Source organism: Apium graveolens, chromosome 11 (genome assembly GCF_009905375.1).
Source record: "Apium graveolens cultivar Ventura chromosome 11, ASM990537v1, whole genome shotgun sequence".
Taxonomy (NCBI): domain Eukaryota; kingdom Viridiplantae; phylum Streptophyta; class Magnoliopsida; order Apiales; family Apiaceae; genus Apium; species Apium graveolens.
Genome location: NC_133657.1, coordinates 12,461,318 through 12,485,703, shown reverse-complemented (window position 1 = coordinate 12,485,703; position 24,386 = coordinate 12,461,318). Strand labels below are relative to the sequence as shown.

At 35.6% G+C, this 24,386-nt stretch overlaps 1 protein-coding gene across 1 annotated transcript; it reads right to left on the bottom strand.

The window, feature by feature from the left end:
• Positions 1 to 982: 982 nt before the first annotated feature.
• LOC141695352 (malonyl-coenzyme A:anthocyanin 3-O-glucoside-6''-O-malonyltransferase-like) lies at positions 983 to 7,686 on the bottom strand. Its single transcript, XM_074499604.1, has 2 exons — positions 7,132 to 7,686; positions 983 to 2,318 (listed from the first exon to the last, which is right to left on the bottom strand). Exons 1-2 carry the CDS (start codon positions 7,477 to 7,479, stop codon positions 1,191 to 1,193), a joined length of 1,476 nt encoding a protein of 491 aa, XP_074355705.1. The 5' UTR covers positions 7,480 to 7,686; the 3' UTR covers positions 983 to 1,190.
• Between the last annotated feature and the right edge of the window lie 16,700 nt (positions 7,687 to 24,386).

Below are 24,386 nucleotides of genomic sequence, written 5' to 3'. Positions count from 1 at the left end.
CATAATGGTGTAGTAGAATGTATGAATCATACACTTCTAGAGAAAGATAGGTACATGCTTTCTAATATTGGACTAACTATAAGATATGTAGAACTCCACATTCACCTTTACAATTGAAACCCTTGTTGTCTAACATACTCCGAGATACCAGATTTTTCGTCATCAGTGGGACATGCCTAATATCATCCAATATGCAGAAATTACCATCATGTGTTTGAAGTTTAACCAAGCTTATTCCAATTGTTTCACAAACAAAACTGTTAGCAATAGAATTTTTTTGCACCGTCTACTTGCTCGTTGGTTGTGAACCACTCCCTACGCGGACGTATACGATGAGACGCCCCAGAGTCAAGAATTCACACATTAGAGTGATGCTTTTAATTAGCAGCAACTACAACAGTATCGCCAATTTATCATGTTGCTTTTTTTCTGGGGACAGTCCGATTTCCATTGTCCCTTCTCTTTACAGTTTTTGCATACATCATTAGATTTCGAACCCTTAGGAGTTGGTTTCTTGAATTTATTCTTCCCCAACTTTTTATGTCATGTACTCTCGCTACCGACCCAATAACCTGATTATTTGCACCTGTACAAGCCGCCTTATGGTGCAGCTCTCTAGAATGAAGAGAAGATGTAACCTCTTCTAGAGAAATAATATCTTTACCAACAATGAACGATTGCATAAAATTCTTATATGATAATAATAAAGAATCTAACAAATGATGGTAAATAAAAACAGGCCCCAAACCGATAACCCTTAGTAAAACAGATTCAAGACATATTTTAACAATCTTTTATCACATAAAATTTGTAAATTCTATTTATAACTATTTGTCATAATAATAATATGCTATTTTTAAAATATAACAAATTATTATAGTCAACTTCATCAAAATACATCAGTTCACCAAATTTACAGAATAGTTATTTTATAAAATTTTTGCCAATTATTTTAGCAAATAACAGTGGAGATGTTGTTGTAGATGCTATTATGGTTAAAAAAGAGTAGTGTTTCATTTCGTTGTGTAATTTTTTTTAACAAACAATGGGAAGCAGTAAAAAGTATAGATAAATAGATAATCTTTAACAGTTGGTCTATCAAATTTTCACCCAGAGCATGCCAGCCATGCGATAACAGAAACAAAATTAACTTAGCTGCGTCAAGGATGTTTCGTTCACGAAGGGAATTGTTAGCCGTGCAAAGTATCCAACCCCTGGGACAAAACAGTCGAGAAAACGTCCATTTCAATTTTAGGTAGGATAACACCTATTTCGATGTCTGTTTTTGAGTTCCTACACCTTGACAAGGATAATGGCTCTTGAGCAAATTCAAACTTTAAAGCTTTGCCCCATCCAAAATCAATATTGTTGTAGTAGTCCATCTTTGGGGAACCCGCAATGCCAATATTCCATTCCCCTCTTATAATTCCAGCAAACTCCTCCATCCATTTGTCGGAACCGTGCAAGGCACCATTCTTAACCTTTGCAGAAATTGCATTTCCAAACACTTCCGCGGCAGCAACAAGACCTTCATCTCCTATCATAACCCTGCCTGTCTGTACCCCAAGACATCCAACTAAACAATTTCCAAAGTATGCAGCAGGCAAGGGAGGGTCCAATCGAGCACGAGCATCCATAGCAAAACTGAAGTTCTGCGGCTCATCAAGATCATGCTCACTTTCCCAAACAGTAGCCCGTGTTTTTGCAAAGCATGTCCAAAGATAAGCACACACGACTGTGAACGATGACAAGTGTGTTAATGTTGGCAGTTTTGTTAACACAGCGTTCTTCAAAGCCTGAATCTTTGATTCAGTTAAGACAAATGTTGCTCTAACTTTTATGTTCGAAGAATCTTGAGCAGCATCCTCCTTTTGCTTAACCAGTTTCTCATGTTGCCTAGTCGCACTTGCTACACGTGATTTTTTATATAAATCACCTAGACCATAGGGGTCTGGGACAGAACTCCTATCATAAAATGGAATCTGGAAACATCCTGATGATGCCAAATTGTCTGTGTCAAGTTCGTTATCAGATATATTAATCTGTTTAGCAATTGAAGCCCATGCTTGTACGAAGTTGAACATAGTGCTTCCATCTGCCACCACGTGTGAGTTTGTGATTCCAATACAGATGGCACGGTCTGGAAATACAGTTACTTGAATAGCAATCAGAGAAGCTACAGAACAATCTTCCCCGGAAATTTCAGTACAAGTAGCTGATGGGAGTTGAGGAACTAGAGGATTCAATACATCTGCAAGACGTGCATGGTTCCCTGAAAAATGATCAAAATTATCTGTGCACTCTGTTGGATTAATAATCTAACATAATTATTTATTTTCTATTTGTTTTGTTTTAAATAATTGTTTGTATGCGGTCTAAGTATACAAGACATGGTAAGGCTTTATTTTAGGAGTCTGTTAGTAGATTGACGGAGGAAAATCAGCAGTTAGTTCCTGATCTTCTGGTCTGTTATAATCTCTAGCATATTATAAGTATCAGATGTATTCATTCATCATAATCATCACAGTACGCAGTTGATCCATTCAAAGGTCATCTTCTAAACATCTCTGCTAGTTTCTTGTTTGGCTTTAATCTCTGCTAATATATTGGTATCAGAGCTATCCACGTACACCCACCAACAATGGACACTGCCAAGGGTAAAGAGAGTTCTTTCGGTCTCAGTTATCCCATGTTGACAAAGACTAATTACACGGCATGGGCAATGAAGATGCAGGTCTTTATGCAAGCTCATGGTGTCTGGGAGGCTATAGAACCTAAAGATCCAAAGGCGGTCATTGAGGATAAGATGGACAAACGGGCATTGGCCATCATCTATCAAGGAATCGGGGAGGATTTATTGTTATCAATTGCAGACAAAAAGAATTCAAGAGAAGCATGGGAAGCAATCAAAACGGTACATCTGGGCGCTGACAAAGTGAAGAAAGCACGTGCCCAGACACTTAAAGCTGAGTTTGAATCAATCCGTATGAAGGAAACAGATCCTATAGATGACTTTTGTATGAGGTTGAACAGCCTAGTGACAAACATTCGGGCTCTAGGCGAGACAGTTGAGGAAGCGTACGTGGTCAAAAAGTTGTTAAGAGCAGTACCTGCCAAATTCTTGCAAATTGCGTCAGCAATCGAACAATTTGGCAATCCTGAAACCATGTCAGTTGAGGAGATAGTTGGATCTCTCAAGGCACATGAAGAGAGGCTCAAAGGTCAAGATGAAAATATTGGTGGACAACTCCTGTTGACTGAAGAAGAATGGTCGAAACGGGAAGGAAGTGAGAAAAAGCTCCTGCTCACACGAGAGGAATGGATTAAGAAGACAACTAGAGGAGGGGATTCTGGCAAAGACAACCGTGGGTTCAGAGGCGATCGAAGCAGGGTACGATGCTTCAATTGTCAAAACCAAGGTCATTACGCTAGAGAATGTCGAAAACCAAGACGAGAACAGAGAGCTGAGGCAAACTTAACTCAAATTAATGATGAAGAGCCCGCCTTGTTGGTGGCAGAACTCAAGAATTACACAAACATAACGGACGTAAGGATGATGCTACACAACACTGGTACACTTAAGGCAACGACCAACATAGGAAAGGAAATTGAAGGTAAAATTGAAGAGAATATCTGGTACTTAGATAATGGTGCCAGCAATCATATGACTGGACACCGTGAAAAATTTACAAAACTCGATGAAAGTGTTGCTGGTCAAGTCAAGTTTGGAGATGGTTCTGTGGTACATATAAGAGGAAGGGGCTCAATAAAATTATTGTGCAAGAACGGCGAGGAGAGGGAACTCAAAGACGTATTCTTTATTCCCACTCTTAAAAGCAACATAATTAGCTTGGGGCAACTATCCGAGGAAGGCAACAGAGTTATTCTCGATGGGGACCAACTGTGGGTATATGACACAAGTGGAAAATTACTTATGCGAGTCCAAAGGTCATTAAACCGGTTGTATAAACTAAGCATTCAGGAGAACAGGGGAACGTGTTTGTTAGCCAAAGCAGAAGAAACAAGCCGACTGTGGCATCTACGGTTGGGGCATGTAAATTATCAAGCAATGCAAGAAATGTCAAAGCATCATATGGTGAATGGAATGCCTGCATTAAGTCAACCAAAAGAACTGTGTGACGGATGTCTCTTATCAAAGCAAACTCGTAAGCCTTTTCCTACTAAGTCTAATTTTTCTGCAAAAACTCCTTTAGCATTGGTACATGGGGATCTATGTGGTCCCATATCTCCTCACACACCTGCTGGAAATAAATATTTCATGTTATTGGTTGATGACTTTACTCGTATGATGTGGGTTTATATGTTAAAATCTAAAGATGAGGCATTGATGATATTTAAATGTTTTAAAGCACTGGTTGAAAAAGATGGAAAACCAGAAATACAAGTTTTCAGGACTGATCGTGGGGGTGAGTTTTGCTCACATGAATTTACAAAATTCTGCGAAGAAACAGGGATACTTCGACACTTTACTGCTCCATACTCACCTCAACAAAACGGCGTTGTTGAACGCCGTAACAGAACAGTAGTAGCAATGGGCAGAAGTATGTTGAAAGAAATGAAAGTTCCATCTGTCATGTGGGGGGAAGTAATTCGACATGCTGTGTACGTTTTAAACAGACTACCCACACGAAGTCTAACAGGAATGACCCCATACGAAGCTTGGTTTGGAAAGAAACCTTTTGTGGACTACTTAAGAATCTTTGGTTGTATTGCTCACATGAAGATACCCAGTGTACATGTCAAGAAATTAGATGACAGAAGCAAGAAAGTAGTCCATCTTGGAAGAGAACCTGGAACCAAGGCCTATCGGCTCTATGATCCAATCACCGGAACAATTCATGTAAGTCGTGATGTTATTTTTGACGAATCACAAGGATGGCCATGGGAGACAACTGATTTTGAAAAACACTATGCTACTGGCTCCTTTGAATTGGCTGGTTTCGAATTAAATATGCAAGATGAAGAGAATAATGTGCAGAATGAAGAGGAAACGGAGGACTCAAGTGTGTCCACACCACAGTCACAAAGGCACTTATCTGATAACTCAAATGCCAGAGCAAACTCAAGTCCATACACTCCCGAAACCGTAGCTCACAGCAGAGAAATAGTAGAAAATGGGTCTGACGAGTTTGACAGTTTAGATGCTAGTTCAAGTAGCGAGCCAAAGCATTTCAGAACTCTTAGTGATATCTATAACAACTCAGAAACAATTGAGCTAGCTGATGAAATGCTCTTGTTGGGAATTGATGATCCAGTGACATATGAGCAAGCAACCAAAGACAATGTATGGAAGAAAGCGATGAACAGTGAAATCGAAGCAATAGAAAAAAATAAAACATGGGTATTGACCTCTTTGCCAAAGGGACACAAAGCTATTGACTTAAAGTGGGTTTTCAAAGTAAAGAAGGACACGAATGGGGACATTGTAAAACACAAAGCTCGTCTTGTAGCAAAGGGATACGTTCAAAAGTACGGTATCGATTATGAGGAAGTTTTTGCTCCGGTCACAAGAATGGAGACTGTCCGTTTACTACTCGCTTTGGCTGCAAAAAATGATTGGGAGGTGCATCACCTCGACGTTAAGTCAGCCTTCTTGAACGGCGAATTAGAAGAGGAAGTATACGTGTCTCAACCTAAGGGGTATGTAAAGGCTGGTCACGAGACCAAAGTGTACAGACTGCTCAAGGCCCTATACGGATTACGTCAAGCTCCCAGAGCCTGGTACGCACAATTGAACAAGTGCTTGTTACGTTTAGGTTTTGTAAAATGTCCTTATGAACATGCCGTTTACACTAGGAGGGAAGGTTCTGAGTCCCTGATACTTGGAGTCTATGTAGATGATCTTTTGATCACTGGAACCAATATTGTTAACATTGAAAGGTTCAAAAGACAGATGGCCAGGGAATTTGACATGACTGATCTAGGCACACTGTCTTACTATCTCGGTTTGGAAGTTGAACAAAGGGAGGGATCGATCGAATTGAAACAGACTGCCTATGCAAAAAAGGTTCTCGAGAAAGCAGGAATGAGTGAATGCAACCCTGTTAAATACCCTATGGAACATAAGATTCAGTTGACTAAGGATGAGAGAGGTGAACCAGTTGATCCAACACAGTTTAAGTCGATGGTAGGAGGTCTCCGTTATTTAGTACACACTAGGCCTGACATCGCCTATGCCGTTGGAGTTGTAAGCAGATACATGGAACGTCCAACTACACTTCATTTTAATGCAGCAAAGAGGATCCTTCGTTATGTGAAGGGAACGATAAACTTTGGTCTAGTTTACACAAAGGGACGAGGAAACTACTTGCTAGCAGGTTTTTCAGACAGCGACCTAGCTGGAAGTATTGAAGATCGAAGAAGCACAGGCGGAATGGTATTTTATTTGGATGAAAGTTTGATAACATGGATTTCTCAGAAGCAACGTTGTGTTGCTCTATCGTCCTGTGAAGCCGAGTTCATGGCAGCCACAGCTGCAGCATGTCAAGCGATATGGTTGCAAAGAGTTCTGAATCAAATTTCTGATGTGAAAGTTGGACCTGTTACCTTGTACATTGATAATAGGTCTGCTGTTGACCTAGCTAAAAATCCCGTATTCCATGGCAGAAGCAAGCATATAGACGTCCGGTATCACTTTATTAGAGAGTGTGTAGAACAGGGGTTGATAGTGATTAAACACATTAGCACAGGAGAACAACGTGCTGACATTTTAACAAAGGCTCTCTCTGCAATGAAATTTGAGAAAATGAGGAAGCTACTTGGTGTTGCAGAAACTGCTGCAGGTCGATCAGTTTAATTATGTTGGATTAGGGGGGAATATGTTGGATTAATAATCTAACATAATTATTTATTTTCTATTTGTTTTGTTTTAAATAATTGTTTGTATGCGGTCTAAGTATACAAGACATGGTAAGGCTTTATTTTAGGAGTCTGTTAGTAGATTGACGGAGGAAAATCAGCAGTTAGTTCCTGATCTTCTGGTCTGTTATAATCTCTAGCATATTATAAGTATCAGATGTATTCATTCATCATAATCATCACAGTACGCAGTTGATCCATTCAAAGGTCATCTTCTAAACATCTCTGCTAGTTTCTTGTTTGGCTTTAATCTCTGCTAATACACTCGGCAAAGGTTACAGAGACAGAATCACCATCCAAGTAATGGATACTGATGTCCATGTTGGAATCAGTATTGGAGGGTAATATTAAATTTCCAGCCAATGGAGTGAAGTGTTTGAGGGCAAGAGACAGTGAAGTTTTGATCTTCGGAACAATATTTTGGGTAAAGTGGTCAGTGGAATATTGAAAATCATAAAAGATGACACGACCAAGGGGATGGAAAGTGAGCCATACCAAGTCGAAAAATTTGAGAGGCAGAGAAGTCACGGCGTTGGCGTCTGCAGATGGGTAGACTCCGCAGTGTTCAAGAACGTTGATTGTGAGAGACGGACTCTCCATTGCAATCAAAATTGAAAGACAATGTCAACAAGCTTTTGCTGAAAGATAATGCATCCTGTACCATTCAATAAAATATACATGTTGTCTATTACAAAAGCTGGCTATACTTTGTCTTTACAGGAAGGAAAATAGTGCCAGGGTTCTTTTTTTTTTACGGCTAAAAATAGGGAATATTGTTTCTTTATTATTATTCTGTTTCTAGTTCTTAACTTTACGATGATACTAAGTATAATCGTGTTTTAAAATTCGGAAATCATCAAATCGGCATCATTCGGCGGAAGTATCTTTCGGTGATTAATCACAGTGATTAATCGGATTGATGAATCGGAGCATCGGAAGTAATTTAATTAATTAAATAATAATATATAATTATATTTAAATTTTATTAAGATTTCATAAGATTTATAAAATTAATAGCACACACCATTAGTTCATATTTAATATTTAAGTAGTTTATACTTATTTTTTGAGAGTTAATTTATACATAATAATTAATATTCACTAGTAGTTATATAATTAGACCTACTATATAAATTCGTGATGTGTTAAAATTAGTTATATAGAAAAACAATTATACAAGATTGTGAAATTAATGAAACGATCGAGTAAAATTTCGAGAGAAATAAAAGTAAATTAATTGAAATCAATTATTATATATTAGGATTTAGAGTCATATAATAGTCAATATATTATTACTAAATATTAACTATTATTTTGTATTTGAATTTTTCTTTAAAAAATATTTCTTTATTAATTTTCACCCTTTGACCGAACGGACCGATTTTTTAACCGAATCGGCCGACTTTTGGCCTATTTTAAAAAAAACGCATTTTGATCCGATTTATAATTAATCAAGACGGGATCCGTCCGAACTTCGATGAATCGGTTAATCGGACAATATTTAGAACATTATAATCACAAAAAAAAGTAAGAATCAGCTTCTGTTACAATGCAGCTTCTGTTACAATGCAGTAATCTATCTATTACTCTTTATTAATAATCAAAATCATGTTTTATATGAACACAAAAATATCAAATACCAAAAGTATTAAAATACCTAATTTTAATACTCACTGGATAGATATATAACTATTTTTAAAATTTTATATTATTAAATCGCAACTATTAAAATTATTCTTGGATAGACTTTGTCTTCTATTAATCAGTATCCCCTCAAATGTCGATTTACTTTTAAACTAGTTTACTAAACCGCGTTTCGCAGCGGCCTTCTAAAATAATTTTTTTAATTTTTTTCTTTTTTTATATTTTTATCTGATCTTTGTCATTATGAAATTATATATGGATATTTGATAATATATATAATAAATTAAGAAGTTTAAAAATTCGTTCTCTTGTTAAATATGTTAACTCCATGAGAAACAATATGAGAGCTGCCACCTCACTGCCCTCATCTTCTCATTTACATCAGTATATTATAATGATTTAATAATTTTAAAAATTATTGAGAAAATATATTTATAAATATTTGTCTTTGTGGTATTTATTGGGAGAAAAATTAAAAGAAAAATTAAATGGCATTATAAAAGAAATGAGGAGAATATCAATATGGTAAGTTTATTTGTTAGGTAATGAATAGAACACAGAGGGGGTGAATGTATTTTTGGGTAATTTTACGACTTTTTGAATGTTTGTTACTTGGTTAACAAAACAGATTTAAAATGTAATAATATTATGTTAGCTGAAATAAACAATGCATACAATATTTCAAAACTCACTTAATTTTGTATTAAAATCAAACTAGTATTTTGCTACAAATCCTGGGGTCTTTGCAAGTAAAGAACTCAGGTTCTTACTTGAGAGAGTTACAAGAAAAATTAGATCTATTTGATACAATTATAAAAGCAAAGGACCAGTGTTTACTTTATAGATTAGTAAACACAAGTTTACACAACATGCAATAAGATGTACTAAACCCTACTTTAAATTATTTATAAAGCTTTCCATTTCTGGCTTAGTGAATCCTTGCATATTCTGTAGATCTGTGACTTTCCTTTGTCAGTTAATCTTGGCATTTGATCTTGCACTCTTCAAACTACTTTTGTAGATTTTTTGATCTAAGTGATTAGATCGTTTGTTGATTGATAATATTGATTTTTTAACTTTTCTGCATTCTGTACTTGAGGTTCATATCGAGATCTCCAGTTTAATCTATAGAGAACTGATATCTCGATAAGTATAATGGCTTATCGAGATCTCTGAGTTCTCTATAAGTGTCTTTAACTTGTCGAGATCTCTGAGCTCTCAATTAGTGAACTTGGCTTGTCGAGGTCTCCAAATTTCTCCATGTAAGAATGACTTGTCGATATCTCAGAGATCTCTATATATATTTTGACTTTTCGATATCTCAGAGATCTCTATATACATTTTGACTTGTAGATATCTCTGAGATCTCTAATGATAATATGATTTATCGATATCTCCAATTTTCATGTCTTCATATGACTTGTCGATATCTCTGAGTTCTCTAATGTAGAAATGACTTGTCGATATCTCAGAGATCTATATATACATTTTGACTTGTAGATATCTCTGAGATCTCTAATGATAATTTGACTTGTTGATATCTCCATTCTTCATGTCTTCATTTTGCTTGTCGATATCTCTGAGACTTCTCTATATGATATTTTGGGCTTCTCGATAAGTCAATCTGGAGTTCTCGAATGACTTCTCTATATGCCTTGATCTGTGACTTGAAGATATCTTGACTTAGAACATTTTTCCTAGAACAGATTTATTCAACTCCAAACTTTTTCACAATTTCTCTGAGGCATGATCTTCTTGATCTTCCTCCACAGTTTATTCTTAGGCTTGAGACTGTTTACAGAAAAATAATCCAGTCTGATCTTTGACATTTTTACAGACTCAAGTAATACAATACAAAATACAGATTTAGATTATCATACAACTAATTCTTAGGGTTGTCAATATGACTTAGTATTGTTATATCTTGCACAACATTATTTAAATAGAAAGTAGAAGTTTTAGGAGAATACTATAATGATAAGTTGATTTCAAAAATTATGATGGAAGATTTAGTAAAAATCTTAGTAGAATATTACGAATGATGGTAAAAAATTTAGTAAAATATAATATAATAAGCTGATTTTAGGAGAAAAAGAAGAAATTGTATTAAATAAGAAATTTAGGAAAGTAGAAGTTTTAGGAGAATATTATAATAATAAGTTGATTTCAAAAATATTGATGGAGGATATTGTAGAAATTTTAGAAGAATATTACAAAAGATAATAATATATTTAGGAAAATATAAGGTAGTTGTAGTATTTAATATTTATTAACTTAAAAATTTGAGAAAAAAAATAGAATGGGACGATTCGAGAGGCGTCAACTAAACGCCCTCGTCTTCTTCTTTATATAAGTATATTGATTGAAAAACATTTTTTTAAAGTAAGAGTAAATGACTTTATTGATATTTATTTATTTATATACTGAAAGTCATTGATTTAACTATTATATTTGTTAGTGTGCATTTTTTTTAAAGTTGTTAGTGTACATTTTTACTTTTAAATTAAAAACGTTTTTCAACAACAAATTTATGAGTTGTCTTAGGTTTGATCAAGTAATATTAAATTAAATAAAATAATGTCTATATACTTTTGATTTGAAAAATAATTTTTATCAATAATTAAGTAATAATAAATAAATTATATTAAAATTATCAAGTTTTATAAAGTATTATTAAATTATATAAAATAAAAAAAATATTTGATTTATACGATAATTATACAACTCGTTTTATAAAATGGTATTTAACCCGTTAGATTTCTATAAAAAGTAAGACAACTACTAATATAGAACTATAACTATACGATAAAATTTTATAATGAGTTTGATTCCTTTTAACTAAATAATTTCATTTCATTTATTTATTATACATTCTCATCAGGAGCAATTCTTTACGAGTATCAATTTAATATTTTAATTCCGATCCATGTTTTGAACAGTTTAGGAGGTTTAATTCTTTACAAATACTGATTTCAAACTTTAATATTTAAATGGTTCTTTACACGGGCTATCAACTAGTATCTTTTGTTAATAATCGAAATCATGTTTTATTAGAACACAAAAATATCAAAGTATCAAATTACCAAAAGTAAAAATTTTGGTACTCGTTAAATAATTATAACTATTTTTAAAATTTTATTTAATCAAATCCCAATACTAACAAAAATGTAGAATTTCGTTCTGTTAGTTCATGTCCACCAAGCGTTGATTTACTTTTAAATCAGAAAATATTTTTTAACAATCATTAAATAATAATAGATGATTTTATTGATATTTATTTACTTTTACGGAAAATCATTAGTTTAACGATTGTATTTGTTAGTGTACATACTGACATCTATTTACGTAAAAATTAGAAAACATTTTTTAACAACAACGACTTTATGAGTCGTATTTAAATTTTATTAAGTAATATTAAATTAAAGTAGGTAAAATAACTACTCTTTATTTTTATTTTGAAAAATAATTTTATCAATAATTAAGTAATATTAAATAAAATATATTTAAAAAACAATTATCAAATACTATTTAATATATTAAAATATCTAAAATGACAAAGATGTCTGGTTCATCATATATTTATATAATTATCTTCACAAATTCTATTAGTAACAAAGCTAGTCTGTTAAATTTTTAGAAAGTAAAACAACTAAATACAAAACTAAAACAATAGGGACGAATTTCATAACTATTAGATAGCTTTTAACTAAATAATTTAATTTAATATTTTTCTTAACGAAAAGCTGGGAATATTATTATTGAATCAAATCCAAATAGATACATTTTTTAATTTCAATAGGAACAAACCTCTTATCAAAAATACAACTTGAATAAGCATACAACTCAGTGTGCTACCGTATTCAATATCGTTCAACAAAGAACAAACTAAAGTTATTGAGTCGTTGCATAAGCACCCGACAATCTTCCATAAGCTGACCAAAATTTGATCGCATAGTAGAGGAACCTCTGATTGCTTATACCAAAGCTAGGCAATCGGATTCAATTGAAATACGAGGCCATGGAGTTCTATCTATCCAACTTAATACTTCCTTTATCATCATTATTTCTGCCAACATAGGATGTACCAAGTGCGGATGAACTACTTCTCTTGCTTCAATCTGTTAACCCTCGGTAACTATATCTACTAATCCAAAACCCACACCATCACGGTCTTCAAAAATGACTGCGTCAACTGACACCTTAACTATATTTGGTAAAGGTTTTGTCCAACTTGTTGCTCCATTTCCTTCAATATGTGACTGGAGAGGAACCGTAAGAACTCTGCTTTGAGCTAGTTTCCATTGTGTAAGGTATTGCTTTGCTGCAACAATCATTTTGTTTACCGTAGTCGATTTTTAGCTCCTGATTAGATCATTTCGAGACCTTCAAATTACCCAATAAAGATAGATAATTTCAGCATACTTACGAGCATCTCAAATCTTTAACCACGATTTCAGCCATGCTAAGAAAATAATATCCTATATCCAATCTCTACCAAGGAGACCAATCGCCCAACATTGTCTAGCAAAAGAGCAGGTTATTAGACTATGCATTATCGACTCATCATCTATATTACAAACTGGGCAAAAAGGTTGAATCTGGACATGTTTCTCTAATAATTGTACTTTAGTTGGCAGACACTCCGTTAAAGCTCTCCAGATCACATATATCATTTTAGGAGGATCTTTTATCCGTCACAATAATTTTCAGACATCTTCACTATCTTGTTAATGCAATTCATCTTTCTGTATCTGGAACATTTTGTTGGGAAAGTATCAACAATAGTATATAACTACTATACTAACACAATGAGACAGTTATATAATCAATAACAAGAACAAGGCAATAGTACCAATAATGAAAACAAAACACGAAGGTCGTAAATAAAATATAATCAGCAACTGTAAAAGAAAATTAAGAAGGGAAAGAAAGCTTAGCGTAATGAAGTTTTCAATCACAGCTGAGTCACCAATCCCTCGAGAGGAAGAGGCTGTTCTTGAAGAGTTTATTGCCCTCACTTACTGTGTTCAGAGACCGCAATAACCCTCCCAGGATAAAACAGCAACAGCACACCGGTTCACAGCAACTCGATGTACAAACAGCGATCAGACCTCAGTCGCCAAAAAAACTATGTTAATCTGTATAAGTTTGGAGGAGAGAAAAAGAGGAAGAAGATGATAGCTAGGGTTTTTACGTATGTATATTTCAACGTCAATCAACCTCTATATTCCACAATGTTTTGTTCAGTATATATATTACATCCCAAAACATAACTGAATATATTACATTAATTAAAATAAATATTCTGACTTAAATTCCATTTAATGAATATTTCCAGAAACGTAACAGTCGGTATCAGGATTTAGCCCATCAGGATTTAGCCCATTAGGATTTACACTTAGCATCAATGGATAATGCACTCAGCAATTCCATCAATGGATAATCCATTTTGTGCATCAATGGATAATCCACATTGTACATCAACAGATAATCCACATTGTGCATCAACGGATAATCCACATTGTGCGTCAACGGATAATCCACATTGTGCATCAACGGATAATCCAAATTGTACTTCAACGGATAATCAAAATTGAACTTCAACGGATAATCCACATTGTTCATCAACGGATACAATATTCACATTAAAACAATATAATAAGTCAGTAAATATTTTAATTAAACATTTCAAGCTACTAACTTAAACTCAATTTCTTTATGGATTACACTAAGAAAATGACTTAGATCCAAACATGAAAGTTTAAGTCCTCATAACAAGGAACTACTTCCAACAATTAGTTTTAGGAAATTACATCAAGAACATGTCTAAAACATGCCTCAAACTTTCCATTTTCTAACAATCTCCCACAAATCCATACAGAATTGCATATCAGATTTTATCATGACTTGCTTTTCAGAGTCGGTACCCTCCCGGGTTTGAACCCTCCTAAGTCCTCTACTTCGATGGCTACCGGATATAGATGAAATATTTCACCTTGAATCTTTATCCGTGAAGTGTAACCACACTCCATAGACGACGACAAGTCAAAGGCTATGGTCAGATCTACGGCTTAGAGACATTATGGTCTTGTCTCGATCCTGTTAGTCGAATGCTTCAAGGAATAACCCTTTCCTCTAATTGCGACCACACAATTGTATTCGCTTAGCTGGGCATCTCCAAAGATGTACTGCTAACATCTCGTCTTTCGACTTGACCCCATTCAGAGTTTACAAATTCTGACTCAGTATTTGGTCCATCAGAATTTATTAAATCCTGATCCAAAACTGTTACAATCAGAGTTTATTTAAAACTCTTGCTAACTAGCAGTCTAAGTACCTCTAAAGGTTTACAGGGGATAGACTTAGATACATAAGTATCTAAATGTATATGGTAGAGATACTACCAATTCATCCTTACAACTTGTTATTACCACATTGAATACACTTCGAGGGATCTCCTCTCAGGTGTATTGGGTTCCCGCTGTTGATGAATTATGATGGGTTATCAGTCCCATCCCCAACCTAGACTTAAGGACTACAGCATGCTCAAGCCCTTTAGTCAGCGGATCAGCTATATTATTCTGAGTTCCTATGAACTCTATAGCAATAATCCTATCAGACACAAGACCCCTTATAGACTTAAGCCTAACTTGGATGTGTCTCTTTGTTTTAGCATTATACTTAACACTTCTGACTTTGTCGATAGTTGTACGGCTATCACAATGAACAGAAATGGCAGGAAGCGGCTTGCTTACTACAGGTAACATGCTCATGAGTCCATGTAACCATTCAGCCTCCGTCCCCGTGGCATCAAGTGCACACAACTCAGCCTCAAAAGTAGACCGAGTAATCAAAGTCTGTCTAAAAGACTTCCAGGACACTGCTCCACCCGCAAAGGTAAACACATATCCAGTCACTCCATTGGACCCGGATTTCTTAGCTATCCAACTTGCATCACTGTACCCCTCGAATACCCCCGGAAATCTCCGGTAATGCAAACCAAGAGAAATTGTTCCCTTGAGATATCTAAGAACTCTATCCAGTACCTCCCAATGAGTCTTGTTTGGACAGCTTGTATATCTAGCTAACTTAGACACAGAATAAGAAATATCTGGTCTAGTCACATTAGCAAGATATTGCAAACTCCCAATAATCTGAGAATACCTTAACTGAGACACAGGAATACCTGAACTATTCTTGATAAGGCCAACTTTAGGATCGAATGGAGTACAAGCGATTCTACAATTTGAATAACCATACTTCTCAAGTATAGATTTCTCTATATAATGAGATTGTGTCAAGGTTATTCCATCGGTTGATCGAGTCAACTTGATCCCAAGAATCACACTAGCTTCACCCATATCCTTCATCTCAAAATGCCTTTTTAAGAAACTCTTTGTCTCGTTAATAATCTCAATATTGGTTCCAAACAACAAAATATCATCCACATATAGGCACACAATCACACATTCATTTCCTCTAACCTTATAGTAGATGCACTTGTCACTTTCATTAACTAAAAACTCAAAGCTCAAAACAGTTTCATCAAACTTCTTGTGCCAGTCTATAGGAGCTTGTTTTAGGCCATAAATGGATTTGACTAACTTACATACTTTCCTCTCGTTACCAGAAGCAACAAATCCCTCAGGCTGATCCATATAAATCTCTTCTTCAAGGTCACCATGAAGAAAAGCTGTCTTTACATCCATCTGATGGATGATAAGACCATGTACGGAAGCCAATGCAATAAGCAATCTGATTGTTGTCATTCTAGCAACAGGAGAGTATGTATCAAAATAGTCAATTCCTTCTCTTTGCCTAAAGCCCTTAGCAACTAGCCTAGCCTTGTACTTATCTATTGAACCATCAGGGTTTAACTTCCTCTTGAAAATCCACTTACATCCTATAGTAGAACACCCAGGAGGGAGATCGACTAACTCCCATGTTCCATTGGAAACAATAGAGTCCATCTCACTTTTCACAGCGCCTTTCCAGTGCCTTGACTCCGAAGAATCCATGGCCTGACGGAAAGTTAAAGATTCATCCTCGACATTGTAAGTGATGTAATCACTTCCAAAGTCCTTGACTAGCCTTGCACGCTTACTCCTTCTAGGTTCCTCTACTTCGTTAGGAGTAGAGCTACTACTAGGATCCGCCCCACATTCGTCATCCTTTCCACATGATCGGGAATGGAACTCGATGTGCGAGTGGGATCATCATCAGAAGTATCTTGTGGTATACCAGTCTTCATAGGGAACACATCCTCAAAGAATGTTGCATCACGAAACTCAACGATCGTATTCGCCATAATACCATCTATGTCAGATTTTAAAACCAAAAATCTCATAGCAATTGTGGTTTCAAGATAGCCCAGAAAGACACAATCAACAGTTTTCGGTCCTAGTTTCTTTCTCTTGTGTTCAGGGACAAGCACCTTGGCAAGGCACCCCCACACACGAAGATAACTCAAACTAGTTTTACGCTTTCTCCATAATTCATAAGGAGTCTTATCCATGTGTTTCAGAGGGACTCTGTTCAGACTATGGCTAGCCGTATTCAGAGCCTCTCCCCACATGTACTTAGGTAACCCCGAATTAATCAGCATACTGTTAATCATATCTTTAAAAAATCTGTTCTTTCGCTCTGCCACCCCATTAGACTCAGGTGTGTATGGAGGAGTCACCTCATGAACTATACCATTGCTTGCGCAAAATTCATTAAATGAGGTACTCGTATACTCACCACCTCTATCTGACCTCAACCTTTTAAGTACTTTGCCAGTTTGTGTTTCAGCTTCATTTTTAAACATAATGAATTTATCTAGTGCTTCATCTTTATGTTTAAGCAAATAAACATAACAATATCTACTACAATCATCTATAAAGGTAATGAAATATCTACAATGATCCTTAGTCAACACACCACCAAATTCACATATGTTTGTGTGTACTAAATTTAACAAGTCAGAATCCCTAACAACATTATGAAATGGTTTCCTTGTTAATTTAGCAGTCACACATACTTGACATTTAGTTTTCTTATCAATGGCATGCTTTGGAATCAACTCTAAATTCATCATATTCTTTAGAGCACCAAAATTTAAATGACCAAGTCGTAAGTGCCACAAATCAGATGATTCTACACAATTAACAGAAGGTGCAACACTATCATTAATAAAACTGCCCAAAACAGGCTCTAAATTTATTAAAAATAAACCATCAGACAAGTAACCCTTGCCATAAAAAGAACCAGTATGTGTAATAACTACTTAATTACATTTGAGAGAAAGTTCAAAGCCATTTTTAACTAAAATGCTTCCACTAATAATATTTCTACGAATAGAGGGAACATGATGCACTCTAGTGAGAGATAGAATCCACCCAGAAGCAAACTTCAGGTCCACGTTTCCTATTCCAAGCACTTGAGCAGCACTAGCATTCCCCATCGTCACTGTCACTCCATGAGTCTGTTGATAAGATACAAACAGAGTAATATCAGCACAAATATGCACATTAGCTCCAGTATCAATCAACCATTCATTAGACAGATAAGTGGAAAGTAGTTCAGGGTTGTAGTTAACATACCCGTCGTTGGCTTCAGAGGCAACAACCTCACCAACGACCATGTTAGCCACAGGCCCACTAGTAGTTGCAAGTCCAAGCACAGTGTTTGCTTGAGCTACCACTCCAGCTTTCTTTGCTTTCTTCACAGGACAGTCTTTACTCCAATGACCAGCCTGTCCACAAGACCAACAAGGTTTGTTTGTCTTTGGTTTCTTAGCCTTGTTCTTGTCATTTTTCGTTTTAGTGTTATCCTTCTTACCGACAGATTTCCTTTTCTGCCCAGCAGTCACTACGTTCGCCTTCGAACTACTCCCATTTCAACAGGCATCACATGTCCTTGTTTGGACTTGTGTTGTTCCTGCACAGAGATGTCTAGCATAAGGTCTGTCCATGTGATCTTTCCTTTCTGTCTTTTCAGGGAGAGAGCAAACTCCTCCCAAGACTTAAGGAGTTTTTCAATCACAGCCATCACCTTAAACTTCTCAGGTAAGTCCATTCCAGACTCACCCAAAGCATGCACCAACATCTCAAACTCATGTACTTGCTCAGTCATGGACCTGGTATCCACCAGCTTGAACTCAAGAAACCTCGCCACAGAATACTTCTCAAGACCTTGAGAATCAGTATTATGGGTTTGGTCCAGCTTTTCCCACAACTGCTTAGCACTATAAGCATCCGATGAATAAACATCAAACAGAGTGTTCGCTAAAGCAGCCAGAATGGCAGCCCTAGCCACCCCATCCTTCTCAGCCCATAGCACATAAACAGTCATAGATTCAGGCTTTTCTTGATCCACAACAGGAGGATCATACTGTACCACCGGCCATAGACCCTTAACAGTTAACCAGAGCTTCATCTTTTTCTGCCAGCGAGAAAAAGAAGCCCCCCACTGAATTTATCCGGCATGCCCGATAAATCAATAGGTTGTGGAAATCTGTACTTGGTCCAATCTATGGTGGACGCAGTAACTCCAGAACCAGAACCAACAATAACAGGAGTCTCACCAACAGGAGTATCAGTTTCGTTAACCATCTCGTTAAATAGCTATATAACAACTAAACTCTTCAAGATTGTTGGGAAAGTATCAACAATAGTATATAACTACTATACTAACACAATGAGACAGTTATATAATCAATAACAAGAACAAGGCAATAGTACCAATAATGAAAACAAAACACGAAGGTCGTAAATAAAATATAATCAGCAACTGTAAAAGAAAATTAAGAAGGGAAAGAAAGCTTAGCGTAATGAAGCTTTCAATCACAGCTGAGTCACCAATCCCTCGAGAGGAAGAGGCTGTTCTTGAAGAGTTTATTGCCCTTACTTACTGTGTTCAGAGACCGCAATAACCCTCCCAGGATAAAACAGCAACAGCACACCGGTTCACAGCAACTCGATGTACAAACAGCGATCAGACCTCAGTCGCCAAAAAAACTATGCTAATCTGTATAAGTTTGGAGGAGAGAAAAAGAGGAAGAAGATGATAGCTAGGGTTTTTACGTATGTATATTTCAACGTCAATCAACCTCTATATTCCACAATGTTTTGTTCAGTATATATATTACATCCCAAAACATAACTGAATATATTACATTAATTAAAATAAATATTCTGACTTAAATTCCATTTAATGAATATTTCCAGAAATGTAACAGTCGGTATCAGGATTTAGCCCATCAGGATTTACACTTAGCATCAATGGATAATGCACTCAGTAATTCCATCAATGGATAATCCATTTTGTGCATCAATGGATAATCCACATTATACATCAACGGATAATCCACATTGTGCATCAACGGATAATCCACATTGTGCATCAACGGATAATCCACATTGTGCATCAACGGATAATCCAAATTGTACTTCAACGGATAATCAAAATTGAACTTCAACGGATAATCCACATTGTTCATCAACGGATACAATATTCACATTAAAACAATATAATAAGTCAGTAAATATTTTAATTAAACATTTCAAGCTACTAACTTAAACTCAATTTCTTTATGGATTACACTAAGAAAATGACTTAGATCCAAACATGAAAGTTTAAGTCCTCATAACAAGGAACTACTTCCAACAATTGAACTTGCTTTGCTTCAAATATGTTCCTCCAGATAAAACTTGCGTTGTGACCCAAACTTCACTGCAGAAAATCAGTGTCAAGGAAATACTTAGCATTGTACAATTTCGACGCCAAGCTGTTGGGTAATTCAATAAAACACCACATTATTCCCCCAATATTGCAATGTTAAAATCTCCGAATTTCTCATATCTCAGCCCGCCTTTCTTCTTGTGTTTCGCCATTCTATCATAGGACATCCAATGTATATAAGTTTTGTTCGGTTGAACCGTGCTCTATTGGAAATTAAGAGGATGTTTTTCTCAGAAAAATATAAGATGGAAAGTGCAGAGAGTTGTGTGTTTCTGAAAAACATCAAGTCGGTTTATATAGAAAACATGTAACGGATATAATGTATTTCAAACTCTTTTAAAGGATAAGATTAGGTTTGAAATATTTGAATGTGTAAAACAAGTAATCCGTTAGTTTGTTTCTTGAAAGAGATAAACCTGATAAGGATTGAATATTTGAAATAGGTTAGGTTTATCCAAAATAGAGTTTGTTTTGAAAAGATAAGTCAAAGGTTATCCAGTTAACTAAGTTAACATTTAAACAAAACTCTAATACTTATCTAACTAACTAACAATCTGATTTGCTGTAGACTTCTTCAATGCATCATCAGAAATCACGGATTAACATTCTCCCCCTTTTATGATGATGCCAAGGGTAAAGAAATGCTATGCTCCCCCTATCAAAAACACTTTAATCTCCTGTTGCAATATGTTAGATAATAACAGTGTATATATGCAACAATCAGTTGATAATCATGAGAATATGCAAATGAAACATATGACTTATCAAATGAGACAAGTAAACAAATGAGACAACAAATAAGATTAAAAACCAAGCACCCAATAGTACTTAAAGTTATAAAACCTTAAACAATTAATCCAGCACATAAACCAGTGCTATCCAAACAAAATCATCCAATCATCCAGATAAATAAACCAAGATTAAGTCTTAAGTCAAATGAAGCAGTCGTCTTAAACAAACAAACACATTAAAATTCTCCCCCTCAACATCATAAAAGGCAGGTAAAGAAACTAGTCAGAATCATCAATGTCGACAGGAGCAGAATCTCGAGTCTTTCTCTTTCCCTTGTTGTGGTAAACTGGAGGATCACCATACTCAGAGAACAGCTTGTCCAACTTGCCTTCATCTGGAGCTTTCCCATCCCTCTTGCGAAGCCATTCCAAGATATATGAACGATATTCAGCACGAGTCATCCCAAAGGCTTCGGGTGGAGGAACTGCAGGCAGGGGCAAAGGAGAAGTAATCTCGGCCAGAGTCATATCACCAAGCCAATCCTTTTTCTGGTGCCATGGCATGCTACGAGTAGAGTCCTGCTGAGATATGTACTTGGTTTCTGTTCCAAGTTTATAAAAAAGCTTGACAAATTCTTCCTCCCAAGCCTTGGCAGTGGTAACCATTCCCTCATGAAGCGCACCAAACTCAAAATCTATAGCCCTACTCACCTTCTTATCATGAACATGTAAAATATCAAACTTAGCATTTATTGATTCAAGAGAAGCAGTAACAGACTTATTAAATATCTCATAGGAGGCACACATCATACTGACTTGTGAAGTCAGGGATGCCAAAGACTCGATAGAAGCAAACTGAGTTTTAAGAGACTCCAAGAGATTGTTGTTTTCAGAAACTTTTGACAACAACGATTTCAATAAAACAGAGACCTCTTGATCAGGATCAGACATATAGTGAGGAGACTCAGGAAACGAACCAAACGACTTATGACCCTCACCAAAAATAAGAACACCAGACTCAATAATCTCAATATTATTAGCTGACAGGACAGACATATCAAACATAATAGACACTGGCTCAGTGTTATCATCATCAGAAACAATAGAAAAATGTCTAAAGATCTTTGTCAACAAAGCAGGAAAGGACAAGTTCATAGACTCATGAGACGCACAATGACTCATGTATTTGATAATCAACGAAGCAATATCACAAGGAGTTTTAGTCATGAAAACCGAAATTAAAACAACATCTTGATAAGTTACACGGTCACGACCACTCTTTCGAGGCAAAAGATTTGTATGAAACAATTTAAAAAGCAATAAAGCAAGTGGAGTAAGATCATATACCATGGGCTTAAGAGAGGTACCGATAAAGTTCTCACCAAGAATCACTTTCAGTTGTTCTTCATACTGTAATCCTGGAAACTCCATGAAAGCTGCATGCGTGGTATACGGACAGACACCGGAGCACGAGATACCACAAACTCGAGACAACAGATTAGCATTGAACACAATCGGAACACCTTGAACCTCAGAATAAACCATATCCTCCTTCATCATTGAGAAATTAGAATAAAAATTCCCGGACTAAAGAAAGGTAAATAACATCTGGTGGGGATAAAAGAGGTTCACAGCCGAGAGCGGAGAATAAATCAACAACACCCACTCGCTGAAGCAGAGCAAGATCACAAATACGTTCTTTAAGAATGGGTTTTGACACGGTTTTAGGCTGAGAAGATTTTTCGGGTGACATTGGAGTAGAGGTATCGGGATTAGTTATTTGGCGTTTAAGAGAAGAAGATGATGGGTTAGGGGTTTTAGTGGGTTTAGATTTGGATCAAGTATGAGGGGTCGACATTGTTGAAGAAGAAAATAAACGTTTGGAAAGAGGCAAAGAAAAAGAAGTTGAGATTAAATAGAACAAGAGAAGAATATGAAGAGTTAGAAGTGAGATAGAAGTAGAAAGGTGGAGTGTATCTCAAAAAACGAGGAGACACACAGAGATTGAGAAGAAACAGATGGAGTAGTCAAATCAAAGTTAAAGACTTGAAGGAAAATGCATGCAACTCGGTTCAGTTCCAAAGTTCAAGAGTCCCATCAAATAATTAAATATAAAATATATAATTAAGACTGAAACACGCAAACTAATTAAACCAAACACGGCAATTAATTCACAAAAATTCATCAATAAATTCCATAGATAAATCAGCATTAAATTAATCAATTAATTAAACACTCGATTATACAATTTCAGTCACAAAGATGAATTATGCAAATAATTGACACAAATAAGCTAAATAGTATGCATGTAGGGATGTAAAAATGAATTAATGAGAGATAGTGCACATACCAAGTTCACGTCTCATAAGGCAAAAACGATCTTCACCTAAAGGTTTGGTGAAAATGTCTGCCCTTTTCTTATCAGTTGAGATATAAATTAACTAAATATTACCTTTTAAGACATTATCTCGTAGAAAATGGTGACGAACATCAATGTGCTTAGTACGAGAATGCATAACAGGATTTTTAGAAATATTAATAGCAGAGGTATTATCACAATAAATTGGAATATTTGTATAAGAAATACCAAAATCCTGCAATGTTTGTTGCATCCACAAAATTTGAGCACAGCAACTACCAGCTGCAATGTATTCTCCTTCAGCAGTAGAAAGAGCTACAGATGTTTGCTTTTTACTGTGCCATGCAACCAAACAATCACCTAAATATTCACACGCACCACTTGTACTTTTTCTATCAACCTGTGACCCTGCATAGTCAGCATTTGAAAAACCAATTAAGTTAAAAGAAGTAGAACTAGGATAAAATATTCCAAGATCTCTAGTTCCCTTAAGATACTTAAAAATCCGTTTAACTGCATTCAGATGAGATTCTTTCGGTTGAGATTGAAAACGAGCACAAAGACAAACACTATACATAATATCAAGATGAGAAGCAGTTAAATATAATAACGAGCCGATCATACCTCGATATTTAGTAATGTCTACAGGTGTACCTTGATCATCTTTATTGAGCTTGACAATTGTACTCATCGGAGTAGCTTTAACAGAGATATTTTCTAATGCAAATCTCTTAAGCAAATCATTCACATACTTACTTTGATGTATGAAAATGCCTGCAGCAGATTGGTTAATTTGCAAACCTAGAAAATATTGCAATTCACCCATTAAGCTCATATCAAATTCTTTATGCTTGCAGTTAGAAAACCACTTACACAAAGATTCATCAATTGATCCAAACATAATATCATCTACATAAACCTGTACTAATAGAAAATGATGGCGTTTATGAAAAATAAAAAGAGTTGGATCGAGTGTACCACGAGTGAAACCATTCTTTAGCAAAAACTGACTAAGACGCTTATACCAACATCGAGGGGACTGTCTCAAA

Excerpts from the sequence above, each read along its gene's own strand:
- LOC141695352 (XM_074499604.1), bottom strand. The coding sequence starts at position 7,479 with ATGGAGAGTCCGTCTCTCACAATCAACGTTCTTGAACACTGCGGAGTC. Across the intron at positions 2,319-7,131 it reads TTGCCGAGTGTATTAGCAGA|ATTATTAATCCAACAGAGTG; the intron begins GATTAAAGCCAA and ends TAATTATGTTAG.